The 23,067-nt window shown below is 42.5% G+C and overlaps 1 protein-coding gene across 10 annotated transcripts in view; it reads left to right on the top strand.

Moving 5' to 3' along the window:
• The window catches only part of ASXL3 (ASXL transcriptional regulator 3), a 183,707-nt gene extending 161,198 nt beyond the window's left edge, over window positions 1–22,509 (top strand). For all 10 annotated transcript variants that reach the window (XM_032310801.1, XM_032310802.1, XM_032310804.1 and 7 more), the window contains 4 exons: window positions 4,921–5,017; window positions 7,114–7,219; window positions 11,385–13,335; window positions 16,140–22,509. In XM_032310801.1, coding sequence (XP_032166692.1) covers window positions 4,921–5,017; window positions 7,114–7,219; window positions 11,385–13,335; window positions 16,140–19,859 — 5,874 coding nt within the window. In that variant the 3' untranslated portion in view covers window positions 19,860–22,509. The remainder of the gene's footprint in view (window positions 1–4,920; window positions 5,018–7,113; window positions 7,220–11,384; window positions 13,336–16,139) is intronic.
• Window positions 22,510–23,067: the final 558 nt, after the last annotated feature.

The raw sequence follows: 23,067 nt of genomic DNA, 5'->3' as shown, positions 1-23,067 counted from the left end.
TCTCCAGGTCTGCAGGTCTCCTGGTAGCACCTTCCCCCAACCTCCGCCAAGAGTCTGTCTCTGGACTGGCATACCTTTACTTTGCACACTCTTTCCCAGATGGTTTCAAGACTCCTTCCTCATATCTGTCTGGTGTCTCCATGAACATCCCTTATCAATAGTGAGGATTCAAGAGAGAGGCCCATCCTGACCACCCTGCCTAAACCAGCATCCTGCTTATCTGCATATGCTCAGTGTGGGGTGGCTTCACTCTGAATGGCTCCCCATTGTCTGTAGAATGAAATCCACATTGTTTAGTATATCTAGGTGTCCCTTTATTGTCGGGCTATTTTCAAACTCTCCGACACATCTCTCACTGTTCCACTTTGCAGCCCACATGTCATGTGTTCTGAATCACTTAGAGGAAACCTAAAATAAGAAAAAAAGTGATAAAGAATATATTAGAGGTTTAAAGGATTATTATTAAACATAGATATATTTGTGTACAGAATTAAAATTCATCGACCTTCAGAAACTGGATAGGGTACAAGCAGAACTGGCATTTCAACCTTTTGAATTCCATGGATATCCATCCCACAAAATGGACGTTATAACCAATACCAAAGGCAAGTGGACAGACTCACAAATAAGGGGTTTAAACCTTTGTGAAAGGACCTTAGCACAAAGGAATTTTCCTTTACTCATATTTATTTTCCTCTGTAACAACTAAAATGTTCAGGGGTTTTCCCTCCTAATTAAAAAGGTAGCATAATTTATCAATAGTTTAGTTAGACACTTCATTATAAGAGAGTTAAGGAAGTTTTTAGAATGAGCATTTCTAGCATGGGCAATCTGAAAAACAAGAATTTATGGCTCAGCAATAAATAAATAAATAAACCTTTCAGAAATGTTTATTGTTCCAGCTCATTAAAATGTTATGTCTTTTGGACAGTATTTCTTAAAGGCCATAAAATTAATAGTGTATTTTAAAAGTTTTATTGGCACGTATTTCCTAAGTCCAATTTAGCTCCAGTGTTTAATTGTGCTGTCTCATACAGGCTGGAAGTCTGGCAGTTAATATTATTTTTTCTGTTTTAAAAGAAAAACACTTTCCTTCAGGGCTAGCTTCCACATTTTTTAATGTGTTTATTTCACACTGCCTTGCATTTTCATGCGCTGAAATCCCGAAACTCTGACAGAGCTAATCTGGATCTGGTATTTCTTTGTGTCTTAAAATTATGCTGAAATTTCAATTAATAACTAATCACACTCTTGGCCTGGGAGAATACAGGAAACGAAAATCCTGCATATCAACTACCGACGTTAAATTTTAAATCTTTCAATTACACAAAGCAAGGGAAGCAATAAGCATTTATTGAGTACCTGCAATGTGTTAGGTGTTGCATGGACTGTGGAAGATTATAAGGCACCATGAAGTCCTCAAATATAGAAAAATCCCAACCTATTCATTGCCTTCTATAAGTGCACTTCATAGCAAACAAATTTCTTTACCTCTTCAGGGAACCTGCCTTCCACCTACTAGTCCTATTTAAAATCTACACAATAAGAATATCTCTTCCTTGTTAGTCTTCCTAAGTGAAGTTGCTTTATCTCAAGGCTCCCAAACCACAGACACACATGCAGAGTCAACATTTGCAGAAAATTTCAGACTTCCTTAGAGGCATAACTTTTAGGGGAACTGTCTTTTCTTCATCCTAATTGCCTTTGCTTAGATCTCTTTCAAAGTGCTTTATGTTAAGTGCCCTCTGTCATTAAGTCTTTAAGGAGTGGCCAGTCATGATATTTTGGTGAGAAAACAAAAACAAAAAATGAGACTTATGACGAGGGAGTTAGTGTAGCTACAGACTCTGCTAGTCTCAAGCTGGTCTTAAGTTCATCATTTCCCTTCTCTGTCTCCCATTTCTGAATACCCTCACACTCAGCCAGGAATTCTGCTAGTTTGCCTGGTGGAAGTGGCCCAAACCATCATTCCTGAGGAGTCGGAGCCTTTGAATCCTGTGCTTTTTCTGGCTGCCATTGCTGTAATCTGTGTTCACTGTCACCATCAGCCACAGAAGCACCCAGAGAGGTCCCGATGAAGCTCCAGTGCTCCCTGTATCCTTCTCTCTGCCTTTGTCCTATAGCAGAAGTTCTCTTTCCTCATGACCGTGAGGGCTGATTATCCCACCTGTCCAGTCACCCCCTCTCTCGGCCCACTGATGCACTGGTGTGAGAGACACCTGGGAACCGGGCAAAGCTTTAGCTACCATGGAGCCTTTACCATGTCCAAGAGTGTGATGATCGTCACCCGGGGATGATTTTGCCCCAAAGGGACATTTGGTAATATTTGAAGTTATTTACAATTGTCCCATTTGGGAGAGGGGTTGCTGTGGGTATCTAGTGAGTAGAAGCCAGGGGTACTGTTCAACAACCTACAATATACAGGACAGCTGCCACAATAAAGGACTCTCTGGGGGCACCTGGGTGACTCAGAAGGTTAAGCCTCTGCCTTCAGCTCAGGTCATGATCTCAGGGTTCTGGGATCAAGCCCCACATCGGGCGCTCTGCTCAGCAGGGAACCTGCTTCCTCCTCTCTCTCTGCCTGCCTCTCTGCCTACTTGTGACCTCTGTCTGTCAAATAAATAAATAAAATCTAAAAAAAGGAAAAGGAAAAGAAGAAAAAAGGAAAAAAAATAAAGGACTCTGCCTTCGACTTAGGTCATGGTCTCAGGGTCCTGGGATCGAGCTCCTCATTGGGCTCTCTGCTCAGCGGGGAGCCTGGTTCCCCCTCTCTCTCTCCCTGCCTCTCTGCCTACTTGTGATCTGTCAAATAAATGAATAAAATCTTTAAAAAATATTTTAAAAAATGACAATAGGGCCAAGGCTGAGAAGCCCTGACCGAGTAGAAATGATTCTTCCCCAGGGACATGGACTTTTGTTCTCAGAAGGCCTAGAGCTCTGGCCACAGAAAGTATACAGTCTGTCCGTGGTTTACCGGAGAGAGAGTATAAAGATTGACTCACTCCACCCCTTGGGTCTCAGGCACAATCTGTTGGAGACGCAGGACCAAATGATAGCCATTGGTTCACTGCGTGGACTGCATTCCAGAGGACAGAGTCCTAGACTTGTCCAGTCAGAAGATAGGAAGGCTCCAGTCTTAGGGCTGTGGTAGGACACTGAGGTAGGATCCTGGCATGGTGATAGGACTGTGTTATAGTTGTGCGGGTGGAAGAGTTCTCCAGGGACCAGAAGCTTCTGCTGTGCATAGAATACATTCAATGTAAGCACAGGGGCTTTTTCTTTAATGCCACTGTATACACGTACCAGGTACATGGGTTCGTATGAGTGGCTTAATAAGGGTCTCGAATAAAGATGAAATAGCTCGGGGTGAGTAAACAGTGATCCGATAAATGAACGAAGCCTTGCCTGAAAATTTCCACGTGCACTGAATGTTTTAGTGTGCTATCCGCAGCTTCTTAGATGAAGAAACTTAAGAATGTCAAGTCTGTGGCTTCCCTCTGGATGTCATGATGGCAGCGTTCAGCATACCTCATGTTTATTCACAGCGTCTCTCTCCTGAATCGGATCGAGCATTATGCAGTGTAGGGTTGTTGGTATAATACTGACTTTTAGATTCAGCGTTCTCCTTTGCTCCTGGAGGATGGTTCCGCTGACGCGTTCATGAAGGCGCTGAGTGAGATTTTAAAAGAGGAGGAGGATTTCGGTGGTGAAGATGGACTGTGGAAGAGACCACAAGCACACAGAAGCCTGGGGATGAGAAATCTCTGGGCATGTTTTCAGGGAGCAGCAACAATTAGAGATTAGGACCCATGAAGTGTGTAGATGGGAGTTAAGAGGAAATCTTTGAAAATGTAACTGGAGCTACAGTTTGCCACACCTCTAACCAGCAGGTTAAAGCACCTCACATCGTCGAACGCCAGGTGGCTACCGCTACCTTGTGATACCCATCCCCCTCCGCAGGAAAGTTCCTGAGCTCTACGGGGCACTACATGCTTTTTCTCTAGAACCATGCCGTCCAGATCTATCTTGCAGGACCCACCTTTGCCTCTGGCATCCAGTTCTTCCGAACAGCTCTCGTCCACCTAGATAGCATCCCCCAGCTTTTATTACTTAGCACTTCTTAATTCCCATTCACCCCCGGCTTGACACCATTTGATCTTCACTCCTCAATCCATAAGCAGCCAGTCGAGGATGAGGCCAGTTCTTTGATCTTCTGTGTCCGCAGGCAGACTATCTGCACATAGGAGGTGCAGTAAATAATTGGAAAGGTAAAAGCACCCGGTTTGATGATGCTTATCTGAATCCCTTCTACATGTGAGTTTTTAAAAGTTAGTATGTTTCAGGCAAAAGGTCGGTAGCTTACGGTTGTGGGCATTGTGCACCTTAACTATTTAGCTGGTTTTTTGTGTGCATCCAAATTAGAAGATGAGGGGGTATGTATGACAGTGTGGGGGTATTCGTTTTAATGCTTTAGAACTTCTCCCTGTCTAAACCTCAGCCAGAGAAAGAACCCAAGTGATCAGACTGGATTTCTTTAGCTTTCACAAATCTTAGAAAATTTAATTTCTGAAAGTTAGTTGAAAGGTGTCAACATGGTGATTTTTAACATGGTACCATTTACGGCATAGTAAAACGGTAAAGATATGACACTGTTTTGATGAAATTCCATGTGTTTGTTTTACTCACCACCAATAATGGAAATGCCTAATAACGATTTCCTTTAAATTGATGTATTTTTGTCATTGTAGTCATCACTGTGTGCTTTCTACCAGGAGGTTCCCGTTCTGTAGGTTCCTTTTCTTCCTTTCTCCTACCCCACACTTTCTCTCTCACGCATACACCCTGTGTTCACTTCTTTCCTGTGTACTTTTGCTTTGAATTCTCCTTGATGGATCTTGTTTTTGTCGGCTTATTTCCTAGATGGGAAGCGATGGAATTTTACGCCTCAGTTCTTCAGCACTAAATAATGAATTTTTTGCATATGCAGCTCAAGGATGGAAACAGCGACTGGCAGAAGGTAAATTTCTTTTTTCCATTATTCTTTGGCATATCTGAGTACACACAGTATACTGAGCTTTGCACCTTTCTCTGATTTCCAAGTCTTTTTCTCCCCCTGAAGTATACTTTAATTTACTAAAAACACCCATTCTGTTCCAAATGACTTCACTAATTCTTTGTTATACTTGGCATTTTTGAGAAACAACATTTTTGAAGGAAGCACGATATCCAAAACATAATAAAAATTTTTGATCAAGCTAGATTTTCTTTGGAATCATAATTTTAATCACTTGCTTGAAGTATTATGTATTTTCTTAATGTCCTAGAGCCTAAAGAATTTTCTTTAGGCTTTACTTTCTTTTTAGGCTTTACTTTCTTCTCCTAAAGTCACCATTTCACCTGATTTTTCTTTAGTCACCAAGCTTCTTGAAAGACTAAAAATAACCAATGGTACTACATTTTTACTCTCTTACCCGCTCAAATTGTTATGGTTGGGTGTGACCCCACTATACACAACTAAAATAATGCCTCCTGGAGAGTATTAATGGCTTTCTTTCTTTATTTATTTTTTTTAAGATTATTTATTTGTTTGACAGAGAGAACGAGAGAGGGAACACAAGCAGGGGGAGTGGGAGAGGTAGAAATAGGCTTCCTGCTGAGCAGGGATGCTGATGTGGGGCTTAATTCCAGGATCCTGGGATCATGACCTGATCCGAGGGCAGACACTTAACGGAGCCAACCAGGTGCCCCTGTTAATGACTTTCTAATAGCAAAGCCCAGTTTCCTCTTCTTGGTCCTTACGTTTTATGTTCCTTCTGCAATATCTCTTTTTTCTTTTTTAACCCATCCAGTTTGAAATCATGTACCTTAGACATTCACAATATATTTCAAATTGTTTCCTGCGGCTGCATTGTTGATAGCCATTCTTCTATTTCCTTTTGGAGCTTCTATTCTTCCGTCTGATGACACATGGTGATGTCTCCACCACTCTCTCTGGTACTTCCTCTTGTCGCTGTGCACATTCACTAAGCAGCCTCTTTCACCGCCTGGTATACCCTATGCCAGATCTTCCACATCTGGTTCTAACTCCTCTTTCCTAATCCTGTGTTCTGTTCCAAATGCCTGCTGGATCTCCAGAGCTGATACCAAGCACCTGAAAACCATAACGTCAGTATTAACCTCACTGTCCTCCCTTCCCCTCACCTTGCCGTCCCTTCTGCCCCCTCTCCATTAATGTCACCTCTGTTCTCACTTTGGAACTTGATCTCTCTTGTCCTCTCCCATCTCCTGATCCGGTCATGACCTGTCGATTGTGCTCTGACTCTGAATGTCCTGGAACACTCCCACAGCTGCTGGCTCGACTGTACTCTCTGTTTCTCATCTATGCCATTCAGCAGCCTCCTGGCTGGAGTCCTCCCATGTCTACACCTGGTTTTTAAGCCACTTGTTAGGCCATATTCCTCCCTGAGTGGATGCCGTCAGCACGTCCCTCTGTCTCTTATAGGAAAAATGTAGAACTTTCTTTAAACCATGAATTTGCTAATTGGCCTCAGCCTACCTTTCCCATTTCATTTCATCCTACTCCTACATTCTCACAATTGGCCACTCAAAAGAACATAAACATACATATTCATATCTCTGTGCCTTGTGAGTTAATTACTTTATAAAAGCTTGGTCATCCTTCAAAAGCTTACTCAAGTACCATTTCCTGTATGTGGTCTTCCCTAATCCATTCAGGCAGAATGAAGTGCCTTTTCTTCTGTGCCCCTCACTACCTTTATTCTTACAGCCCATACAGGGCTTTCAACATTATATTATAGGCAATTGTGTGCCTTTTCTCCCGCCAGACTGATTTCATTAGGGACACTGAATATATGCTACTTCATTCACAGCCCCTAGCATACACTTTATTTGCTGAGGGTTTTAAAGTTCATCTACGACTAAATGACTATTTGAGCGATGTTCATAAAGAGAGAAGCTGAAGAAATATTGTCAGTACTCAGCCTTTTCTTTTGCAACACCCATAAAAGTTTACTCAAATTAATTACATTTTCCTTATTAATCGGTAAAAGATAATGATCACTTTTACTCAGTATATAAGCATTTGCTTTCTAGGAGAGTTTACTCCAGAAATGCAGTTGCGGATAAGGCAAGAAATTGAGAAGGAAAAGAAAACAGAACCTTGGAAAGAAAAATTCTTTGAAAGGTTTTATGGAGAAAAGTAAGTACTAGAGCATTTTTTTCTCATTTCTCTCAGAAGGAAATGAAAATGTAATTCTCTGCTTCACATAGCACAGTCATATGCTGTAAAACTTAATAAACCAGTGATAAAAGGCAATAGTCCCTCAGTGTAAGAAATTGCAGGTAAAATTATAGTGGCATATCAGCACTTAAATTTTTAAAAAATGCATTTTCAAGGGTTTATAACTTGTCCATGAAAATTCATTTTGGACTGAAAGTAGCACATGAAATCCTATAGAAGTCAATTATGGCTTTCTTAACTAGATTTTAGTAAAAATCTCCTGGTTTTAATCCAAGTATATTCATTAAGGAATACTTGAGAGCTAAGTAGTTTTAGACACCCTTAATTCTCCTATTTTTCTGAAAATGTTGACTGTGCGTATCTTGTTTAGTCCTTATTTGGGGGAGAGCCTTGAGTGTGACCAGGTTTTAATTCATTATTTCTCTTCATATGTGTTTCTTTTTAAGATAACACCAGCCACACATACGCATGGAAGCAACTAAATTACATTGAAAGTAGTTTTACCTTTGCCTTACATTTAGAAGGGGCATATTGTACTTGAGCAGAATTAGAGACTCAGATCCCTAAGGAAGAAGGAAGGATTTCGGAGCTAACAATTGACAGTGACTTTAGTTCCTCCTCACAAAGTAATTTTTCCTGGAACTCCCACATACGTAATTAATGCCTGGAAGTTGTTTTGCATAAATGACACTGAAGTGGTTGCAGGTAACAATATCTGTACCATTTGACTTAAATTCATAGAATGTCCCCTTGTAAATAGGGAAACCAGTGTCAGGAGTCTCATATGAGAGTTCTTCTTCTTCTTCTTCTTCTTCTTTCTCTTCTTCTTTTTTTTTTTTTTTTTTAAGATTTTATTTATTTGTTGGACAGAGATCACAAGTAGGCAGAGAGGCAGGCAGAGAGTGGGTTGGGGGGCAGGGGTGTGTGTGGAAGCAGGCTCCCCGCTGAGCAGAGAGCCCATGCAGGGCTGGATCCCAGGACCCTGGGATCATGACCTGAGTGGAAGGCAGAGGATTTAACCCACTGAGCCACCCAGGCAGGAGTCTCATAGAATGCTCTTCCTGAAAAGGGATCCCGTGATTAACAGCCTGCTTACCCAGAGGAGGCTAGCATTTGGGGGAGTGTTCTAAATAGCAGTACCCTCAAGTAGGAAGGCTTGTTTTTAATTTTTCCTGGGATTGTGGTTGTGTATACATCTTTAAGCAAAACTAGCAGGAGATAATTAATGTGTTTTCTCAAATATTAAAAATGCAGCAACCTCCTTATATGCCTTCAGATATTGTCACCAGCAGCATTACTCAAGGCTCACTGCATCAGAATCCTTACTGGGGCTTTTAAAAATAGATACAGATTTCCAGGATCCATGCCAGACATACTGATTGGGAATGTCCAGGAGGTGAGCCCAGAAGTATGTGTTTTTAGATGCTCTTTAAGTCATGCTGATGCCCAGCAGGATTAAGAACCATGGAGAATGACGTTGCAGACCACCTTGGAGGTTTCCCCCAACCTTGTGTGTGACAAAGGGAGTGTTGGGAGCACCCTTTCAAAGGCAAAACTGAGCTAGTTACCTCCAATGTACTAGTCCTTAATTCTTGATGGTTGGGCCATTTAAAAAATTTTTTTATTTTTTTTTAAAGATTCTGTTTATGTATTTGACAGAGACAGACACAGCCGGAAAGGGAATACAAGCAGGGGGAATGGGAGAGGGAGAAGCAGGTTTCCGCCAAGCAGGGAGCCGGATGCAGCTATAAGATAGACACCCTTATTTCACTTTTACGTTAAAAAGGGGATTAGGGAACTGAGAGACAGTGAAACTAAGTCATTTATCCAGGTTTACACAGTGTGGTGAAGTGATTTGCTCAGCGTCCTAGGGCCACAATTCCTTCTCAGAAAAGGTCACACCTACATAATTTTTTTACATAAAATTTGAGGGCTTCCAGACTCCCATGCATAACAGGTTAAGGGGCCCTGCCTTGGAGGGTAACTGCTACAATACTGTGTGTAAGCATGATCCCCCCTTATCATCCCTGAGCTCTGAATACAAACACTTCTTTTATTTGACCCTTTCCTGGCTGCAGTTTATCCATAGAGTTTCTTTTCCCATCTTCAATTACATATTGGATGACAGCCGTATTTTGGACATTCCAATGTTCTTCTAATTTTGTTACTTCACGATTATTTAAACTACACCAGTGTGTGAAAGATTGTTTTTCCTAGCACCAGATAGTTTTGTCAACATGAAAATTTCACTGCTCTACCTTTTCCCAAGAATGTTGCAATCCAAACTCCCCCATTGTTAAGATTTGTCTCCTCTAGTCTTCAGGCTGTGTGTTTGAGCTCTCTGTTATGCTTCTAATTGGCTTACTCTGCTTGTAACATAGCACTGTTCTGTATTTGCTTTAGTCACTTAGAGATCACCCATACGTGCACTAACTCAGAATGATAGATTTCTGGACTTACCTGTTTTCCTTTGTGTTGTTATGCGGTGTGCTGTGAAAGCCAACCTTCTTTGCCTTATGCCATCTTAAATCTATTTTGTCATGGAAATAATAAAATGTTGACATAGGCATATTTTATACAGTACTGTTCTCCATATATACATATATATATATTATAATGTAGACACACATGTATAATATATATATTTTGTATATTCCATACATTTGTGATACTTAATATTAAAAATATTTAATATGAATAATAAATTTATTATATCCTTATTAACCAACCAGCAGAAATTTGGCTGCTGGTGGATAATTACTGTATATTTTACACCTAACCTAGTATCAGTAGTATCTCTACTTGGCCTAGCCCCAAGGGACCGTATTTCTAGTTGATTATTCTGCTTTATCTGTAATGTTGTAATTCTGCTCCTCTCAGTGTAGGATAGTTATAAATTGGAGTTTCGTTTGAACCCATCTTAGGGAGAGTTGAAAGAAAAGAAGCTAATTATGAGGGCAGTATTTCCTAGCTTCTTTTTAGAGTCTTCTGAATGTTAGCAAAGAAGGCAATGAGTACACCCCCAAAAATGTATTCAATGTTATTTCCCTTTCATTTTGGAGAATTTAAGTAAAAGGTTGAAATTTTCACTGAGGTATTTTCCTGCATCGATACTTTTAGCTGTATTTCTTCACTCAAATATGTTTGAGAATATTTCTCTCTTTGTAATTGTCTATACTCGAACTTCTTTTAGAACAGCTTATTTCTCTACCATGTGATACTGATGGTGTAAGTTAGTATGATAGGAAATAGTGATTTCCAATATCTTTGTAATTCTGATGAACTTTTCCTTATGACATGAATATTAGGTTACATTATTTCTTAATGCTCTTTGTTATCTTTCATGGAATATCCTTACAGGAAGAGACACATGAAAAAATTTTTAGATCTTACCTTATACAAATATAATCTAGTAGAATCAACTTTGTTGACCCCAAATATGTTTGTTATTCTTTAGTGAAATTTCCGTGTTGTCTTAAGTTAGACACTTACAGACTAAAATAAGGTTAGTGATAAACCTCTTACATTGGTTTAAGAGAATTTAATCTTTGGAAGTCATTTCAGTTTTAGGATTTTACAGCATACCCATATCCCATTGATCTTATTTGCTTATATTGCATCCTTTGAAGACTGGGCAATTTTCTATGATAAAGGTAAATTGCTACTTTTTGACTAAAATGTTTTAGATCTTATCCATTCTTTTGTTTTTCTGCCCATATATTCTAATCTTTTGTAGGATGTAATTCTTTAATTCCTTTTACATAACATTTGGCAAAGCTCATATTTCCTTGCTTACACAATAAAAATCTGTACCAAATAAGTTAATAAAACAACATTTAAAAAAAAATAAATAAATATAAAAATCTGAATCTTTCTTAACCAGAGTAGAGTTTATTTAGTTATGATTATAAAAACAGTAGAAGAACTAAGTCATCATAAACTAGTTTATATAAATTAAGCATGTTACTTAGTGATTGTAAAATTAATTTGATGCATTTGCTTTTGTTGAATACACAACACATGCGCACACACACACACAAACGCACAGACACATATATCTCCAAATAGTACCTTTCATGTTTTGTGGTTGAACAATAATTCAATATTTCCAATTTCTGTTCAGGTTGGGCATGTCAAGAGAGGAATCAATAAAGCTCACTTCTGGACCAAACAGTGATGGAGCTGAAAGTAGTTCGTGTGGAGCCTCTGGCCTTCCAGGTCTTTCTGCACAGACTCCCTTGGAAGAGCAACAGCCAAAAAGCATGAAAAGTCCAACTTCTCCAGAGCCTGGTTTCTGTGCTACACTTTGTCCTATGGTAGATGTAGGTAAAGATGGAATGGCAGAATCAGACTCAGAAGATATCTTGATCCCTGAAGAATCTGTGATTCAGGAGGAAATTGCAGAAGAGGTAGAGACTAGTATCTGTGAATGTCAGGATGAAAATCATAAGACAATAACTGAATTTTCTGAGGAGTCTGAAAGTCCAGCCAACTCTCATGAAGAGCCTCACGTAGCACCTCCTGAAGATAACCCGGAGTCCTGTGTTATGATGAATGATGTTTTAGAAACTTTGCCTCATATCGAAGTGAAGGTGGAAGAGAAATCCGAAACTCCCCAGGAAGAAATGTCAGTTGTTATCGATCAGCTAGAAGTCTGTGACTCTCTCGTTCCTTCCACTTCCTCTGTGACTCATGTCAGTGACCCAGAACATAAGGAGCCAGAAGCTGCAGTAGAGACCAATCCTTCAAAAATAAAAACAGGGTCCTCTTCTTTAGAAGACCAGTTTCCCAGCGAAGGGATTGCTGTAGATATGGAGCTACAGAGTGATCCTGATGAACAGCTTTCTGAAAATGCTTGTATCTCAGAAACTTCTTTCTCTTCCGAGAGCCCAGAGGGAGCCTGTACCAGCCTGACATCCCCAGGAGGGGAAACTCAGTCCACCTCAGAGGAATCATGTACTCCAGCCTCCCTTGAGACAACGTTTTGTTCTGAGGTGTCCAGCACTGAAAATGCAGACAAATATAACCAGAGAAATCCCCCTGATGAAAACCTTCATGCATCTTTGATGTCAGAAATATCTCCAGTATCCACTTCACCTGAAATATCAGAGGCATCTCTGATGTCCAGTTTACCTTTAACCTCTGAAGCATCCCCTGTATCAAATTTACCTTTAACATCAGAAACATCACCCATGTCTGATCTACCTTTGACATCAGAAACATCTTCAGTGTCTTCCATGCTTCTCACATCTGAGACCACTTTTATATCCAGTTTGCCACTTCCTTCAGAAACATCTCCAATTTCTAATTCTTCCATGAATGAAAGAATGGTGCATCAGCAAAGAAAGTCCCCTTCCCTATCTGAAGAACCACTCTCCCCACAGAAAGATGAAGGCTCTGCCCCTGCCAAGCCACTGGGGGAGAGCCTTCTCTCTCAACAGAAGACTCTGTCAAATACTCCTGAGCCCATCAAAATGGGTTCCTCCATTGTTCCTGAAGCATTTCCGTCAGAAGACTTGCATGTTAAGACTCTGAATCAGCAGCCTTGTAAATCACATGTTGAAACTGAAAAGGCCTATCCTGCTTCAATTCCAGAACCCCCTTCTATAGAAATGATAAAAGTGAAAAATCATAATGTCCTGCAAAGAACAGAAAAGAAAGGGGCGTCTTCACCATTGGAGTTACCTGTCTTTTCTGAAGAGACAGAGAATAAGGGAAATGAGCTTCCATCAGCTAAATTACAGGACAAGCAGTATGTCTCATCAGTGGATAAGGCTTCATTTTCAGAAGGCTCTAGAAACAAAACACACAAGCAAGGGAGCTCACAGAATCGGTTGGAGACCTCACATTCTTCCAAGTTGTCAGAGCCCTCCAAGTCACCAGATGGGATAAGAAATGAAAGTAGAGAATCTGAGTTATCGAAGAGGAAAACTGCAGAGCAGCACAGCTTTGGAATTTGTAAGGAGAAGAGAGCTCGGATAGAAGATGATCAGTCAACCCGGAACTTACCATCCAGCAGCCCACCTGAGAAAGAACAGCCTCCAAGAGAAGAGCCCAGAGTTCCACCTCTCAAGGTATGGACTAATAACAGCATTAAAGACAATTCCATAGATAGGCTTTTCCTAGTTAGATGCTTAATTTTCAGAATTAAATAAGGTTTTATTCCCTCCAGGTTTTATGTAGCAGTTGATGATCTAATATTCTAAGCACGAGTCTAATATTAAATGATCCTTTTTAAGGATTGCTTATCTCACAAGATAATCTCAGATGCATTATATATATTTAGATTCAGCATTTAAGGAAAAAGAAGTCGGGAGGGACTACAGGGCCTGGAGGGGCCTATAGGCCATGAGATGAAGGGTCTTTTGGGAATTCCAAGGTATAAGACAAAGACAAACATGCACTTGGGAAAAGTTGAGAGAGAATTTAGTCCCCAGTCAAAGTTCAGTAGGACTAGGGAAAGAGTCAAAAGTCAGAAGTGTGCATGAAGGAGGAGAAGGTGCAGGATATCGGTTCATTTATTTTCCAGCAAATATTCACCACCACCATTTCCTAACAGAAAGGACCTGACTTACGGAAGAGCCTCATTAAATATTTCTTGAGTAAATCAGTAAAATTGCTTTGCACACTCTGAGGGGAAATGCTGTAGCTATACAGATATACAAATCTTTTTTTTTTTTTTTTAATTTTTGAGATAGTAAAGAGGCACTTAACTTCACAGATAATAAAACCTGTAGTGAAACATTCCCATTTATACATTCTCTTTTGACCCCAGGTAGGTTTTAACTCTCAGAAAACAAACCTTTTATATAAATTGGCTCTGCCTAAGTAAACTGAAAATTAAGGCTAATTCAAAAGAAATACTTTGTTTAATTAAAAAAATCGTAACCAATATAATCTATACTTATTTGGTGCTTTCATCTTAGTCCATTTATACTGCCCAACGGTAAAGTGCATTATTCCTCCATAGGTTTGGTCTAGGATTATAAATGTGTTCAAGCTGTGTTTCTGTTAATCTCTTTCTCTTTACTTTTCTCTGCTCTGACATCTATTTTATGTATGTGTCTCATGATATCCATAAGGCTGACTTTTAAGAGTGTAGCTGCAGTTACTCTACTTAATAAAGTAACCCCTATTAAATAAGATTCTAAAGATGTAAAAGATGAACATTAAGCACCAATTAAAGGCCCCGCTATACATTTTAATTTCTGAAGCAGTGGAAAGAAAAATATAAGTATGCTTTTCATAGGAAATATTTTTGAACATAGCAGTCTGTTTTTCTTGTCAAAAGCTTGTTTTCAACGTAGTATATTCTTCCCGGTAGATGGATAACATAAATAGATTTGGTGTTTATTTGGCCTTGAGCTCTTGCTTAAGTATAGCTAGGTTTAATTTTTTAAATGTTTTTAGTTGTTTTTTTTTTTTAAGTAAAGAAAATATTTAAAAGGAAAACTGGAATCGCCTTTCTAAATTCATTTTTTTCTTTGAAGCCTTTGGATTAGAAGAGAAACATCACAGTTTGGAAAAGGAGAAATGATATTGCTCAGAAAGATCATTTCATCTACCGGTTTCAAAGCATAATTCCAGATTGATAGGATCCTGTAGTATGTGTCAAGCGTTTATAGTATAAATATACATATGTTAAGAAGGGAGATATGTTTTCTAGGAAAAGCTTTTACCTGAGGGAGGAAAACAAAGGAAGTATAGTACTTGTCAGGAGCCCTGAATGGGGAACCATTATGTCACACCCTTGTTGTAAGATCCCAGGGCAGCCTACTTTCCCTCCACAGGCTCAGTTTTTTCTACTGTAAATTGAGGGGCTTTAACTAGGTTCCTTGCAACTCTCCAAATCTGTGACCCTAAAAATCTATGACTCTCTAATCTATGACTCATGTTTCTAGTGCCTAGAGCATTGCTATAAGATGTTGGTGGTTGAGTCTTATGCCTCATGAATTTGGGAATGACTGTGAGTCTCTTAATTAGCATGAGTTAGGTAGATGCCGTGGGTCAGGCTGTTTATGAAATTCAGCAAATTGTAGATTACCGATATCCGAAGAAACAAACTGCCCAACCTGTTGTTGCTTTTAGAAGCAGAAAACCAGCAATGCCCTTGCTTTCGTGAAAAGATAATGATAACCAAATCCCTTTGGAAAGCAGAGCACTCTCACAAGCATAGTTTCATTTCATCTTTATAACAACCCTGTGAAGGAAATAGACCAGAAATAACTCATCTCATTTTACAAGTGAGTTTACAAACTCTTATTGTGTGCTGATTATACAGGTATGAGCCAGCGTGCCGGGTTGTGTGGGAGTACAGAAAAACCACAGAGTCTCTGGCTCATGGAGGTCCCTGGAGAAAGCAAAGTACACCATGATTTGCCCAAGATTGCAGAATTTCTTTGAGTAAAGGCAGGATGAGAATTCTAGTCTTCTGACTTCTTGGCTAGGGCTTTTTTCTTTGTGGCAAATGAAGAGATAAACTCGTATAGAATGAAGGTCCCAGTTTTCCCTGCCAGGAAGGAAGATAATTTAAAAGCTAACTATCTCTAAGTCTTTTTTAGCTAACCTCATTTTAAGAAGCATGGATTTTGTTTCCATTTATATGAGGCATTAAGAAGATGTTTCATTTCCATACCAAATGAAGTCACCGGTTGATGTTCCTGTGGATGAAAAACAGAGATTAAAAATTTTAATTTCACATTCGTGCCACATTGATTGTCGCTCTATACCCAAAAGACCTATTTGGGGATTTCGGTGTCCTTCATTCAACATTATGAGAGGACATCGCCCATCTTATCTCTCGCGTTATCACGTTCCACCTGCGTCCTCTGTGATCATGTACCAAGCGCTTTCTCTTTCCATTCTCCCCTTCCTATAGATCCAGCTTTCCAAAATTGGGCCACCTTTCATTATCAAGAGCCAGCCAGTCTCCAAACCAGAGTCTCGTGCATCCCCCAGCACATCGGTTGGCGGTGGGAGGAACACAGGAGCCAGGACCCTCGCAGACATCAAGGCCAGAGCCCAGCAAGCGAGGGCCCAGCGAGAGGCAGCCGCGGCAGCTGCTGTAGCCGCCGCAGCGAGCATCGTCTCGGGAGCCATGGGGAGCCCAGGAGAGGGTGGAAAGGCGAGAACCCTGGCACATATCAAAGAGCAGACAAAGGCGAAGCTGTTTGCAAAGCATCAAGCCCGAGCCCACCTCTTCCAGAACGCTAAAGAGTCCCGGTTGCCTCCACTCGGCTCAAAGGAAGGGCCTCCAAGCTTAGAAGTCTCTTCTACCCCTGAAACAAAAATTGAAGGGTCGACTGGTGTGATTATTGTCAATCCAAACTGCAGATCTCCTAGCAACAAGTCTGCGCACCTCCGGGAGACCACCACCGTATTACAGCCATCTCTTAACCCAGCTAAACTTCCAGAAACTGCCACGGACTTATCTGCGCATAGTTCCGACGAAAATATACCCGTGTCGCATTTATCTGAGAAAATTGTTTCATCTACCTCTTCTGAAAATAGCAGTGTGCCCATGCTTTTTAATAAAAATTCCGTCCCTGTGTCTGTTTGCAGCACTGCTATGTCGGGAGCAATTAAAGAACATCCCTTTGTGAGTTCTGTTGACAAATCCTCTGTTCTAATGTCTGTTGACAGTGCAAATACCACAATTTCTGCTTGTAATATAAGCATGTTGAAAACCATCCAGGGAACGGACACTCCGTGCATAGCCATTATACCAAAATGTATCGAAAGCACTCCTGTCCCCGTCCCAGCCGAGGGCTGCGGTGTCTCGAGCCCCATGGACGACAAGCAGTTGCCACTGTCCAACAGCAGCGCTGGTAACCTCGTCTCCAGTCAGTACACCTCCGTGCCAACTCCCTCCATTGGAAATAACTTGCCAAACCATCTCTCCACGAGCTCGGTCTTGATTCCCCCGCCGGGGATGAACAGCAGATTTCCTTCTGAGAAGATAGCCATGCCTGGGGGTGAAGAACAGGCCCCGGGACCCCTGGGTACCACTGTGAGAGCCGCCCTCAGCTGCAGGGAGTCCGCAGCGGCCACAGACGCTCTGGCCGCGCGGCCGCCTGTCGCCATGTTTACCGGAAGCATGCTGACCATCAACTCGTACGAGGGGCCTCCCAAGTTGAGTGCTGAAAGCTCGGACAAACATCCAGGGCCCCGAAACAGGGCAGACAATTCTGGGAAACCTCAGCCACCCGCGGGGGGCTTCGCACCAGCAGCCATAAACAGATCGATCCCGTGTAAAGTCATCGTGGACCACAGCACCACGCTGACCTCCACTCTGTCTCTGACCGTCTCCATCGAAAGTGCGGAAGCCAGCTTGGACCTCCAGAGCCGGTCCGTGAGGACAGAAGCCTCCGTCCAGCCTGTGGCATGCCCCCAGGTGTCCGTCATCAGCCGGCCAGAGCCGGTGGCCAGCGAAGGCGTGGACCAGGGCTCGAGTTTCATCAGTGTCGCGGCAGCGAAGCAGGAGTGTACCCCGATGCAGGCCGCCTGCCCAAGTCTCCGAGAGGGACCCCTCGTGGGTCCGGACAAACGGAACGAGGTGCCCGCTCCTAGCCACAGCTTCGCCGAGCAGGCACGGGGCCCGACCGCTTTCAAAAGCGAAGCCGACGCAGCCTGTAGCCATCCGTATAACCCCGGCAGCCGGATTTGCTGGAAGGACGAGGGGATGCGGGGCGCAGGACAGCCCCTGCTGAGTCACCCCGCTTCCAGCAAGCAGAAAGAGTATCTGGAGCAGAGCTGTCCGAAGGCCATCAAAACCGAACACGCCAGCTACCCCCACATGGCGGAGCTCCACCCCAGGAATCTCATAACCAGTGTCGCTCTCCCCGTGAAGTCCGAACCTCATGAAGTGGACAAGGGCTTTAGGATGGACACCGAAGACTTCCCCGGCCCCGAGCTGCCGCCTCCGGCCGCAGAGGTCACCCCCAGTGGGCAGCAGACGCAGAACGTGAAGGCTCCCACCTCCGGTCCCATGGAAGAGGCGATTTCCTTGGCCGCAGACCCCCTGAAAAGGGTTCCCGGCGCGGGCAGCTCCGGCTGCCGACTGTCCTCTGTGGAGGCCAACAACCCGCTGGTGACCCAGTTACTCCAGGGCAACCTGCCTTTGGAAAAAGTGTTGCCTCAGCCCCGACTGGGAGCCAAGCTCGAAATCAACAGGCTTCCTCTGCCTCTTCAAACTACCTCAGCGGGGAAGACAGCCCCCGAGCGGAACATCGTTGAAATGCCGTCCAGCTCTCCAAACCCCGACGGGAAGGGCTACCTGGCGGGGACCCTCGCGCCGCTACAAATGAGGAAGCGAGAAAACCACCCCAAAAAGAGAGTCGCCAGGACTGTGGGGGAGCACACGCAAGTGAAGTGCGAGCCAGGGAAATTGCTGGTGGAGCCAGATGGGAAAGGGGTGCCTTGTGTCATCAACTCGGGCCTGACTCCGCTAGGAGGGCACAGCCAGCCCTTCAAGCAGGAGTGGCTGAACAAGCACCCCATGCAGAACAGAATCGTGCCCAGCCCCGAGGTCAAACAGCAGAAGCGGCTGCTCCCATCCTGTAGCTTCCAGCAGAACCTCTTTCATGTCGACAAGAATGGCAGCTTCCACCCTGATGCTGGTACCTCACACAGACAGCAGTTTTACCAAATGCCGATGGCTGCCAGGGCCCCCATGCCGAGCACAGCCCTGCTACCGGCCTCCGCCAAGACCCCAGTGGGCTGTAATGCGTTTGCCTTCAACAGGCATCTCGAACAGAAGGGACTGGTAGAGGTTGGCCTTTCTCCCGCACCCCACCAGCTAAGGTTAGCCAACATGTTGTCCCCCAACATGCCCCTTAAAGAAGGTGATGACGTGGGAGGGGCTGCACACGCAATGCCAAACAAAGCCCTCGTGCACGCCCCGCCCCCGCCCCCTCCCCCTCCACCCCCTCCGCCCTTGGCCCTGCCCCCGCCTCCCCCGCCACCACCACCTCCTCTACCTCCACCTCTTCCTAATACAGAAGTCCCATCCGATCAAAAGCAGCCACCGGTTACCATGGAAACCACTAAGAGACTTAGTTGGCCACAGTCCACGGGCATATGTAGCAATATAAAATCGGAACCTCTTTCTTTTGAGGAAGGTTTAAGCAGCAGCTGTGAACTGGGCATGAAACAAGTTTCCTATGACCAGAATGAAATGAAAGAACAGTTAAAAGCATTTGCGCTAAAAAATGCAGATTTCTCTTCCTATTTGCTTTCTGAGCCACAAAAGCCTTTTACCCAATTAGCTGCTCAGAAAATGCAGGTGCAGCAACAGCAGCAGCTCTGTGGAAATTATCCAACAATACACTTTGGGAGCACGAGCTTCAAAAGGGCAGCATCTGCAATTGAAAAGTCCATTGGGATTTTGGGAAGTGGCTCCAGTCCCGCCACGGGCTTGCCTGGTCAGAACGCTCAGCCCGTTCAGAACTTTGCCGACAGCAGCAACGCGGACGAATTGGAACTGAAATGCTCTTGCCGGCTGAAAGCCATGATTGTGTGCAAAGGCTGTGGGGCCTTCTGCCACGATGACTGCATAGGTCCTTCCAAACTCTGTGTAGCTTGCCTGGTGGTGCGGTAAGAGCTGAGGAAAGATGCAGTATCCCTTTTCAACACGGAAAAGCCAAACGGCGTCAGCAGCGACAAATTGAGTAACTCAGTGGTTTATATCGTGATAATTTATTTTACTCTGGAACAGATTATCTTTTCTCTCTGGGATTCTTTACTTGCGTTTCCCAGAAAGGGGAGACCCAACCGAGTGGCCCAGCGGCATGTCTTTTGCATATTAAGTTACCATTCCCAGCTTTGGAAAATTTCTGTCCAAGTGTACACAGGTCACTACCCCATTCGTTTTGTTTCGTTTTGTTTCTTTTATCCAGGTGTAGATAGGAGAAGGACATTTTTAATTACTTAATGCTAACCAGAAACGCAGATGTAGAAAGAATGGTAAAAGTGATTTAAGGTGGTTGGTTATTCGTTCTTCTGTAGATTAACCATGACAACAAGAGTTTTCACAGTTGACTCTTCTGGACCTACCCTTACCACAGTGATTAAATCATATTTGGAAAGGGGAATCTGATTTAAATGTATGATTCCTTGTATTTGCTCATATCACAAAAGATACATTAAAGGAGGTATGCCATTAATGAACTCCACTGTCCTCATTCTCTTCCCTCCCTTTTTACTCTTTCCAGAGACTGGCAGAATATTCCATCTGCCTTGGACATTGTGCACACATTGTAGTGAAATGTGTCTTATACCTGAAATTGCAGTGTGGGCCTCAAGGCCAGTAATCTGGTTCGAGCCCTTCGACACCTGATACCTGATACTGTAAGGTCAGTCGACCAAGAGAAGGCCAGAGGCCCACAGGCCCATGGGATTTCAGAACATCATGTGTAGCTTTTAAGAGCAAGTATGAAAAAAAAAAGCCCTAAAATTTAAAAAGTCAGCAAGTAAAATGCTGTGTATGCAAACACATAGAAGTGGGTTGATAATGTAAATATTGGTCCATTCTGTTTACTCTAATACAACTACTAGATATTAAAGTTGGGGGGGGTAATAATTGTACCCTTTGTTGATGATTCCAGTCCATTCTGGCTTCTGACTCTGCAGAGGTTGGGCCCCTCCCTTTGAAAGCATTGTTGAAGATAAGAGGAACTGCAGAAGGCTGATGTGTGGATCTACTTCTGAGCGGTTTTCCCCTCATGATTCGCAATCTATATAGTTAATTATATTTGACTCTGAAATAGCCCTTATTTTAAAAAATCATTCTAGGTATTGCATGTTTTGTCCCCCTCCCCCCCTCAGGTGAATTCAGTACATTCTTCCTCATATTTGGGGGAGTAGAACTGCTTTTGAAAATGGGATACTGCATCTTATAGATACTATTGGTATTTATCCAGTAGAGGCTGAGTGTTGAGGACTTGAGGTACATTCCACATACTTTGGCCACCCTCATGCCGGAGAACAGCTGTAGTTCAGCAGGCTCTGTTCCCTAAAGCAAGTTCCAAAAGCACATGCACACAGTGGGAAGATGAAAGACAGCAGAAACCACGCCCATTTAACTTCAGATTACAGAGCACAAAAGGTGGAGTGCCATTAACCCATTGATTGATTGTGGCTGTAGAATTTTTTTAAAAAAAGAAGCAAAACATGGGATGGGGGACAAATCCTCTGTATCCAGGGTAAGAATGACAGACATTCTCACATCAACGTAAACTTTAGACATTCCCTTAAAACATGTCTTAAAAATTAATGAGTGAGCAGAGATTACATTCCTGGAGAAAAAAAAAAAGTAAAAAAGAAAAGAAAACTTGTGATTTTTTTGTACTAATCAACCACGGTATATGTTTTTTCCCTCCATATTTATTATTGTGATGTTGCCAAATTTTATTAGGTGATACAGATGTCACTTTTCTTAATATGTTGCTAATAGTTAAAGATACTTAGGAAGAAAAGCAGAGAAGGGTCTGTCTCTGTGGCTGAGATTTGGTGCCTTGGTGAGGTCACTTCGGTTTTTCACGGTGAAATTAACACAGTGTTGGAGAAAGTGAGCAGCGCACTTCACCAGCCCCTCCCCAGGAATGCAGCAGAAGTCCCGGCTCACTCAGCACCAGGTTGTGTTGGGGCAGCGTCCTCTCTGTGGTCTGCTTGGCTGCAATACCATCTTGGTTCAGAAGAGCATGCTCTAGTCTCACAGAGGGGAACCCCTACATGTAGACACACACATGCCAGCTCCCTCCAAATCCACCTGCTGCTCGACCAGTGTCAGGCACTGTCCACACCAGCAGATTCAAAATCACTACCACAGTAACTGACATGGGATGTTGAAGAAATGCTGGTTTACCAGACTCTGTACTCTGTTTATGAGGTACAGTTGAGGCTGAAGCGATACTGAGCTCATTATCAGTTCCATCATTATGGAATTCTGCCTGCAAAGTACTTACTGGGAATAACAAAAAAGTGTCCTTCCATATGTTTTGATTTTTCACAAAATAGGTGGTTTTTCACATAATTTTGGAGAACCGACTGTTGATCGTGCATGGATTCCATCACCCGGGTCCAAAGAGGATAATTTTTCTGTGCCCTTTCTCTTTTTTGCCCCAATTCAAATTCCTGGTGTTTGCATATGGTTTATATTAGTGCAAAATTAGTATCTTTGGGCTAAAAAAAATAATGGAAAGAAAAATTAAGAAGTAAAATATGGGTCAGATGTTTAATAAGTGTCCCCTTTATATATATATATATATATATATATATATATATATATATATGAAAGACAGTATATTTGGATTAGGTAAGTAGGGTCTTAGTTTCCAGATTTCCACAGGTGTCTGCCTATGTGCAAATGTAGTATGTTATTTACTACATGGTTGTTGTGGTGTAATGTGCAAATGTTAGTGTGTGCATTATCCTGATTATTGGACACTATGATATCCCCATCAGGAATAGAACTTGCACATGTAACATGTAATTTTTTTTTTTTTTAATCACAAAGGATGTATTTCCCTAAGTAGCACTTTTGGAGCAGGGGAGGGGAGAAAACTGCTATTCCTCCATCCCCCACCTCTATGATATGCATATGCCTGAAGTGTGTAAAGACATTTAGATAGTTAATGGGCATGTTAATAACAACCTTCTGATGCAAATTCATTTTCAAAATGAAAATAGTTTTCCTTCCCCAAAGTGAGAAGAGCAGAGATGTTGGTGAACTGAGCACCATAGTTATATATAATATTTCTCTGGTAAGGTCTAGTTTGAAGAAAAAAACTTGAAAACAAACCTTTGAG

This window comes from Mustela erminea, chromosome 13 (assembly GCF_009829155.1).
Source record: "Mustela erminea isolate mMusErm1 chromosome 13, mMusErm1.Pri, whole genome shotgun sequence".
In the NCBI taxonomy this organism is placed as follows: Eukaryota; Metazoa; Chordata; class Mammalia; order Carnivora; family Mustelidae; genus Mustela; species Mustela erminea.
The sequence above is the reverse complement of the archived record's forward strand: the minus strand, read 5'-3'. Positions and strand labels throughout refer to the sequence as shown.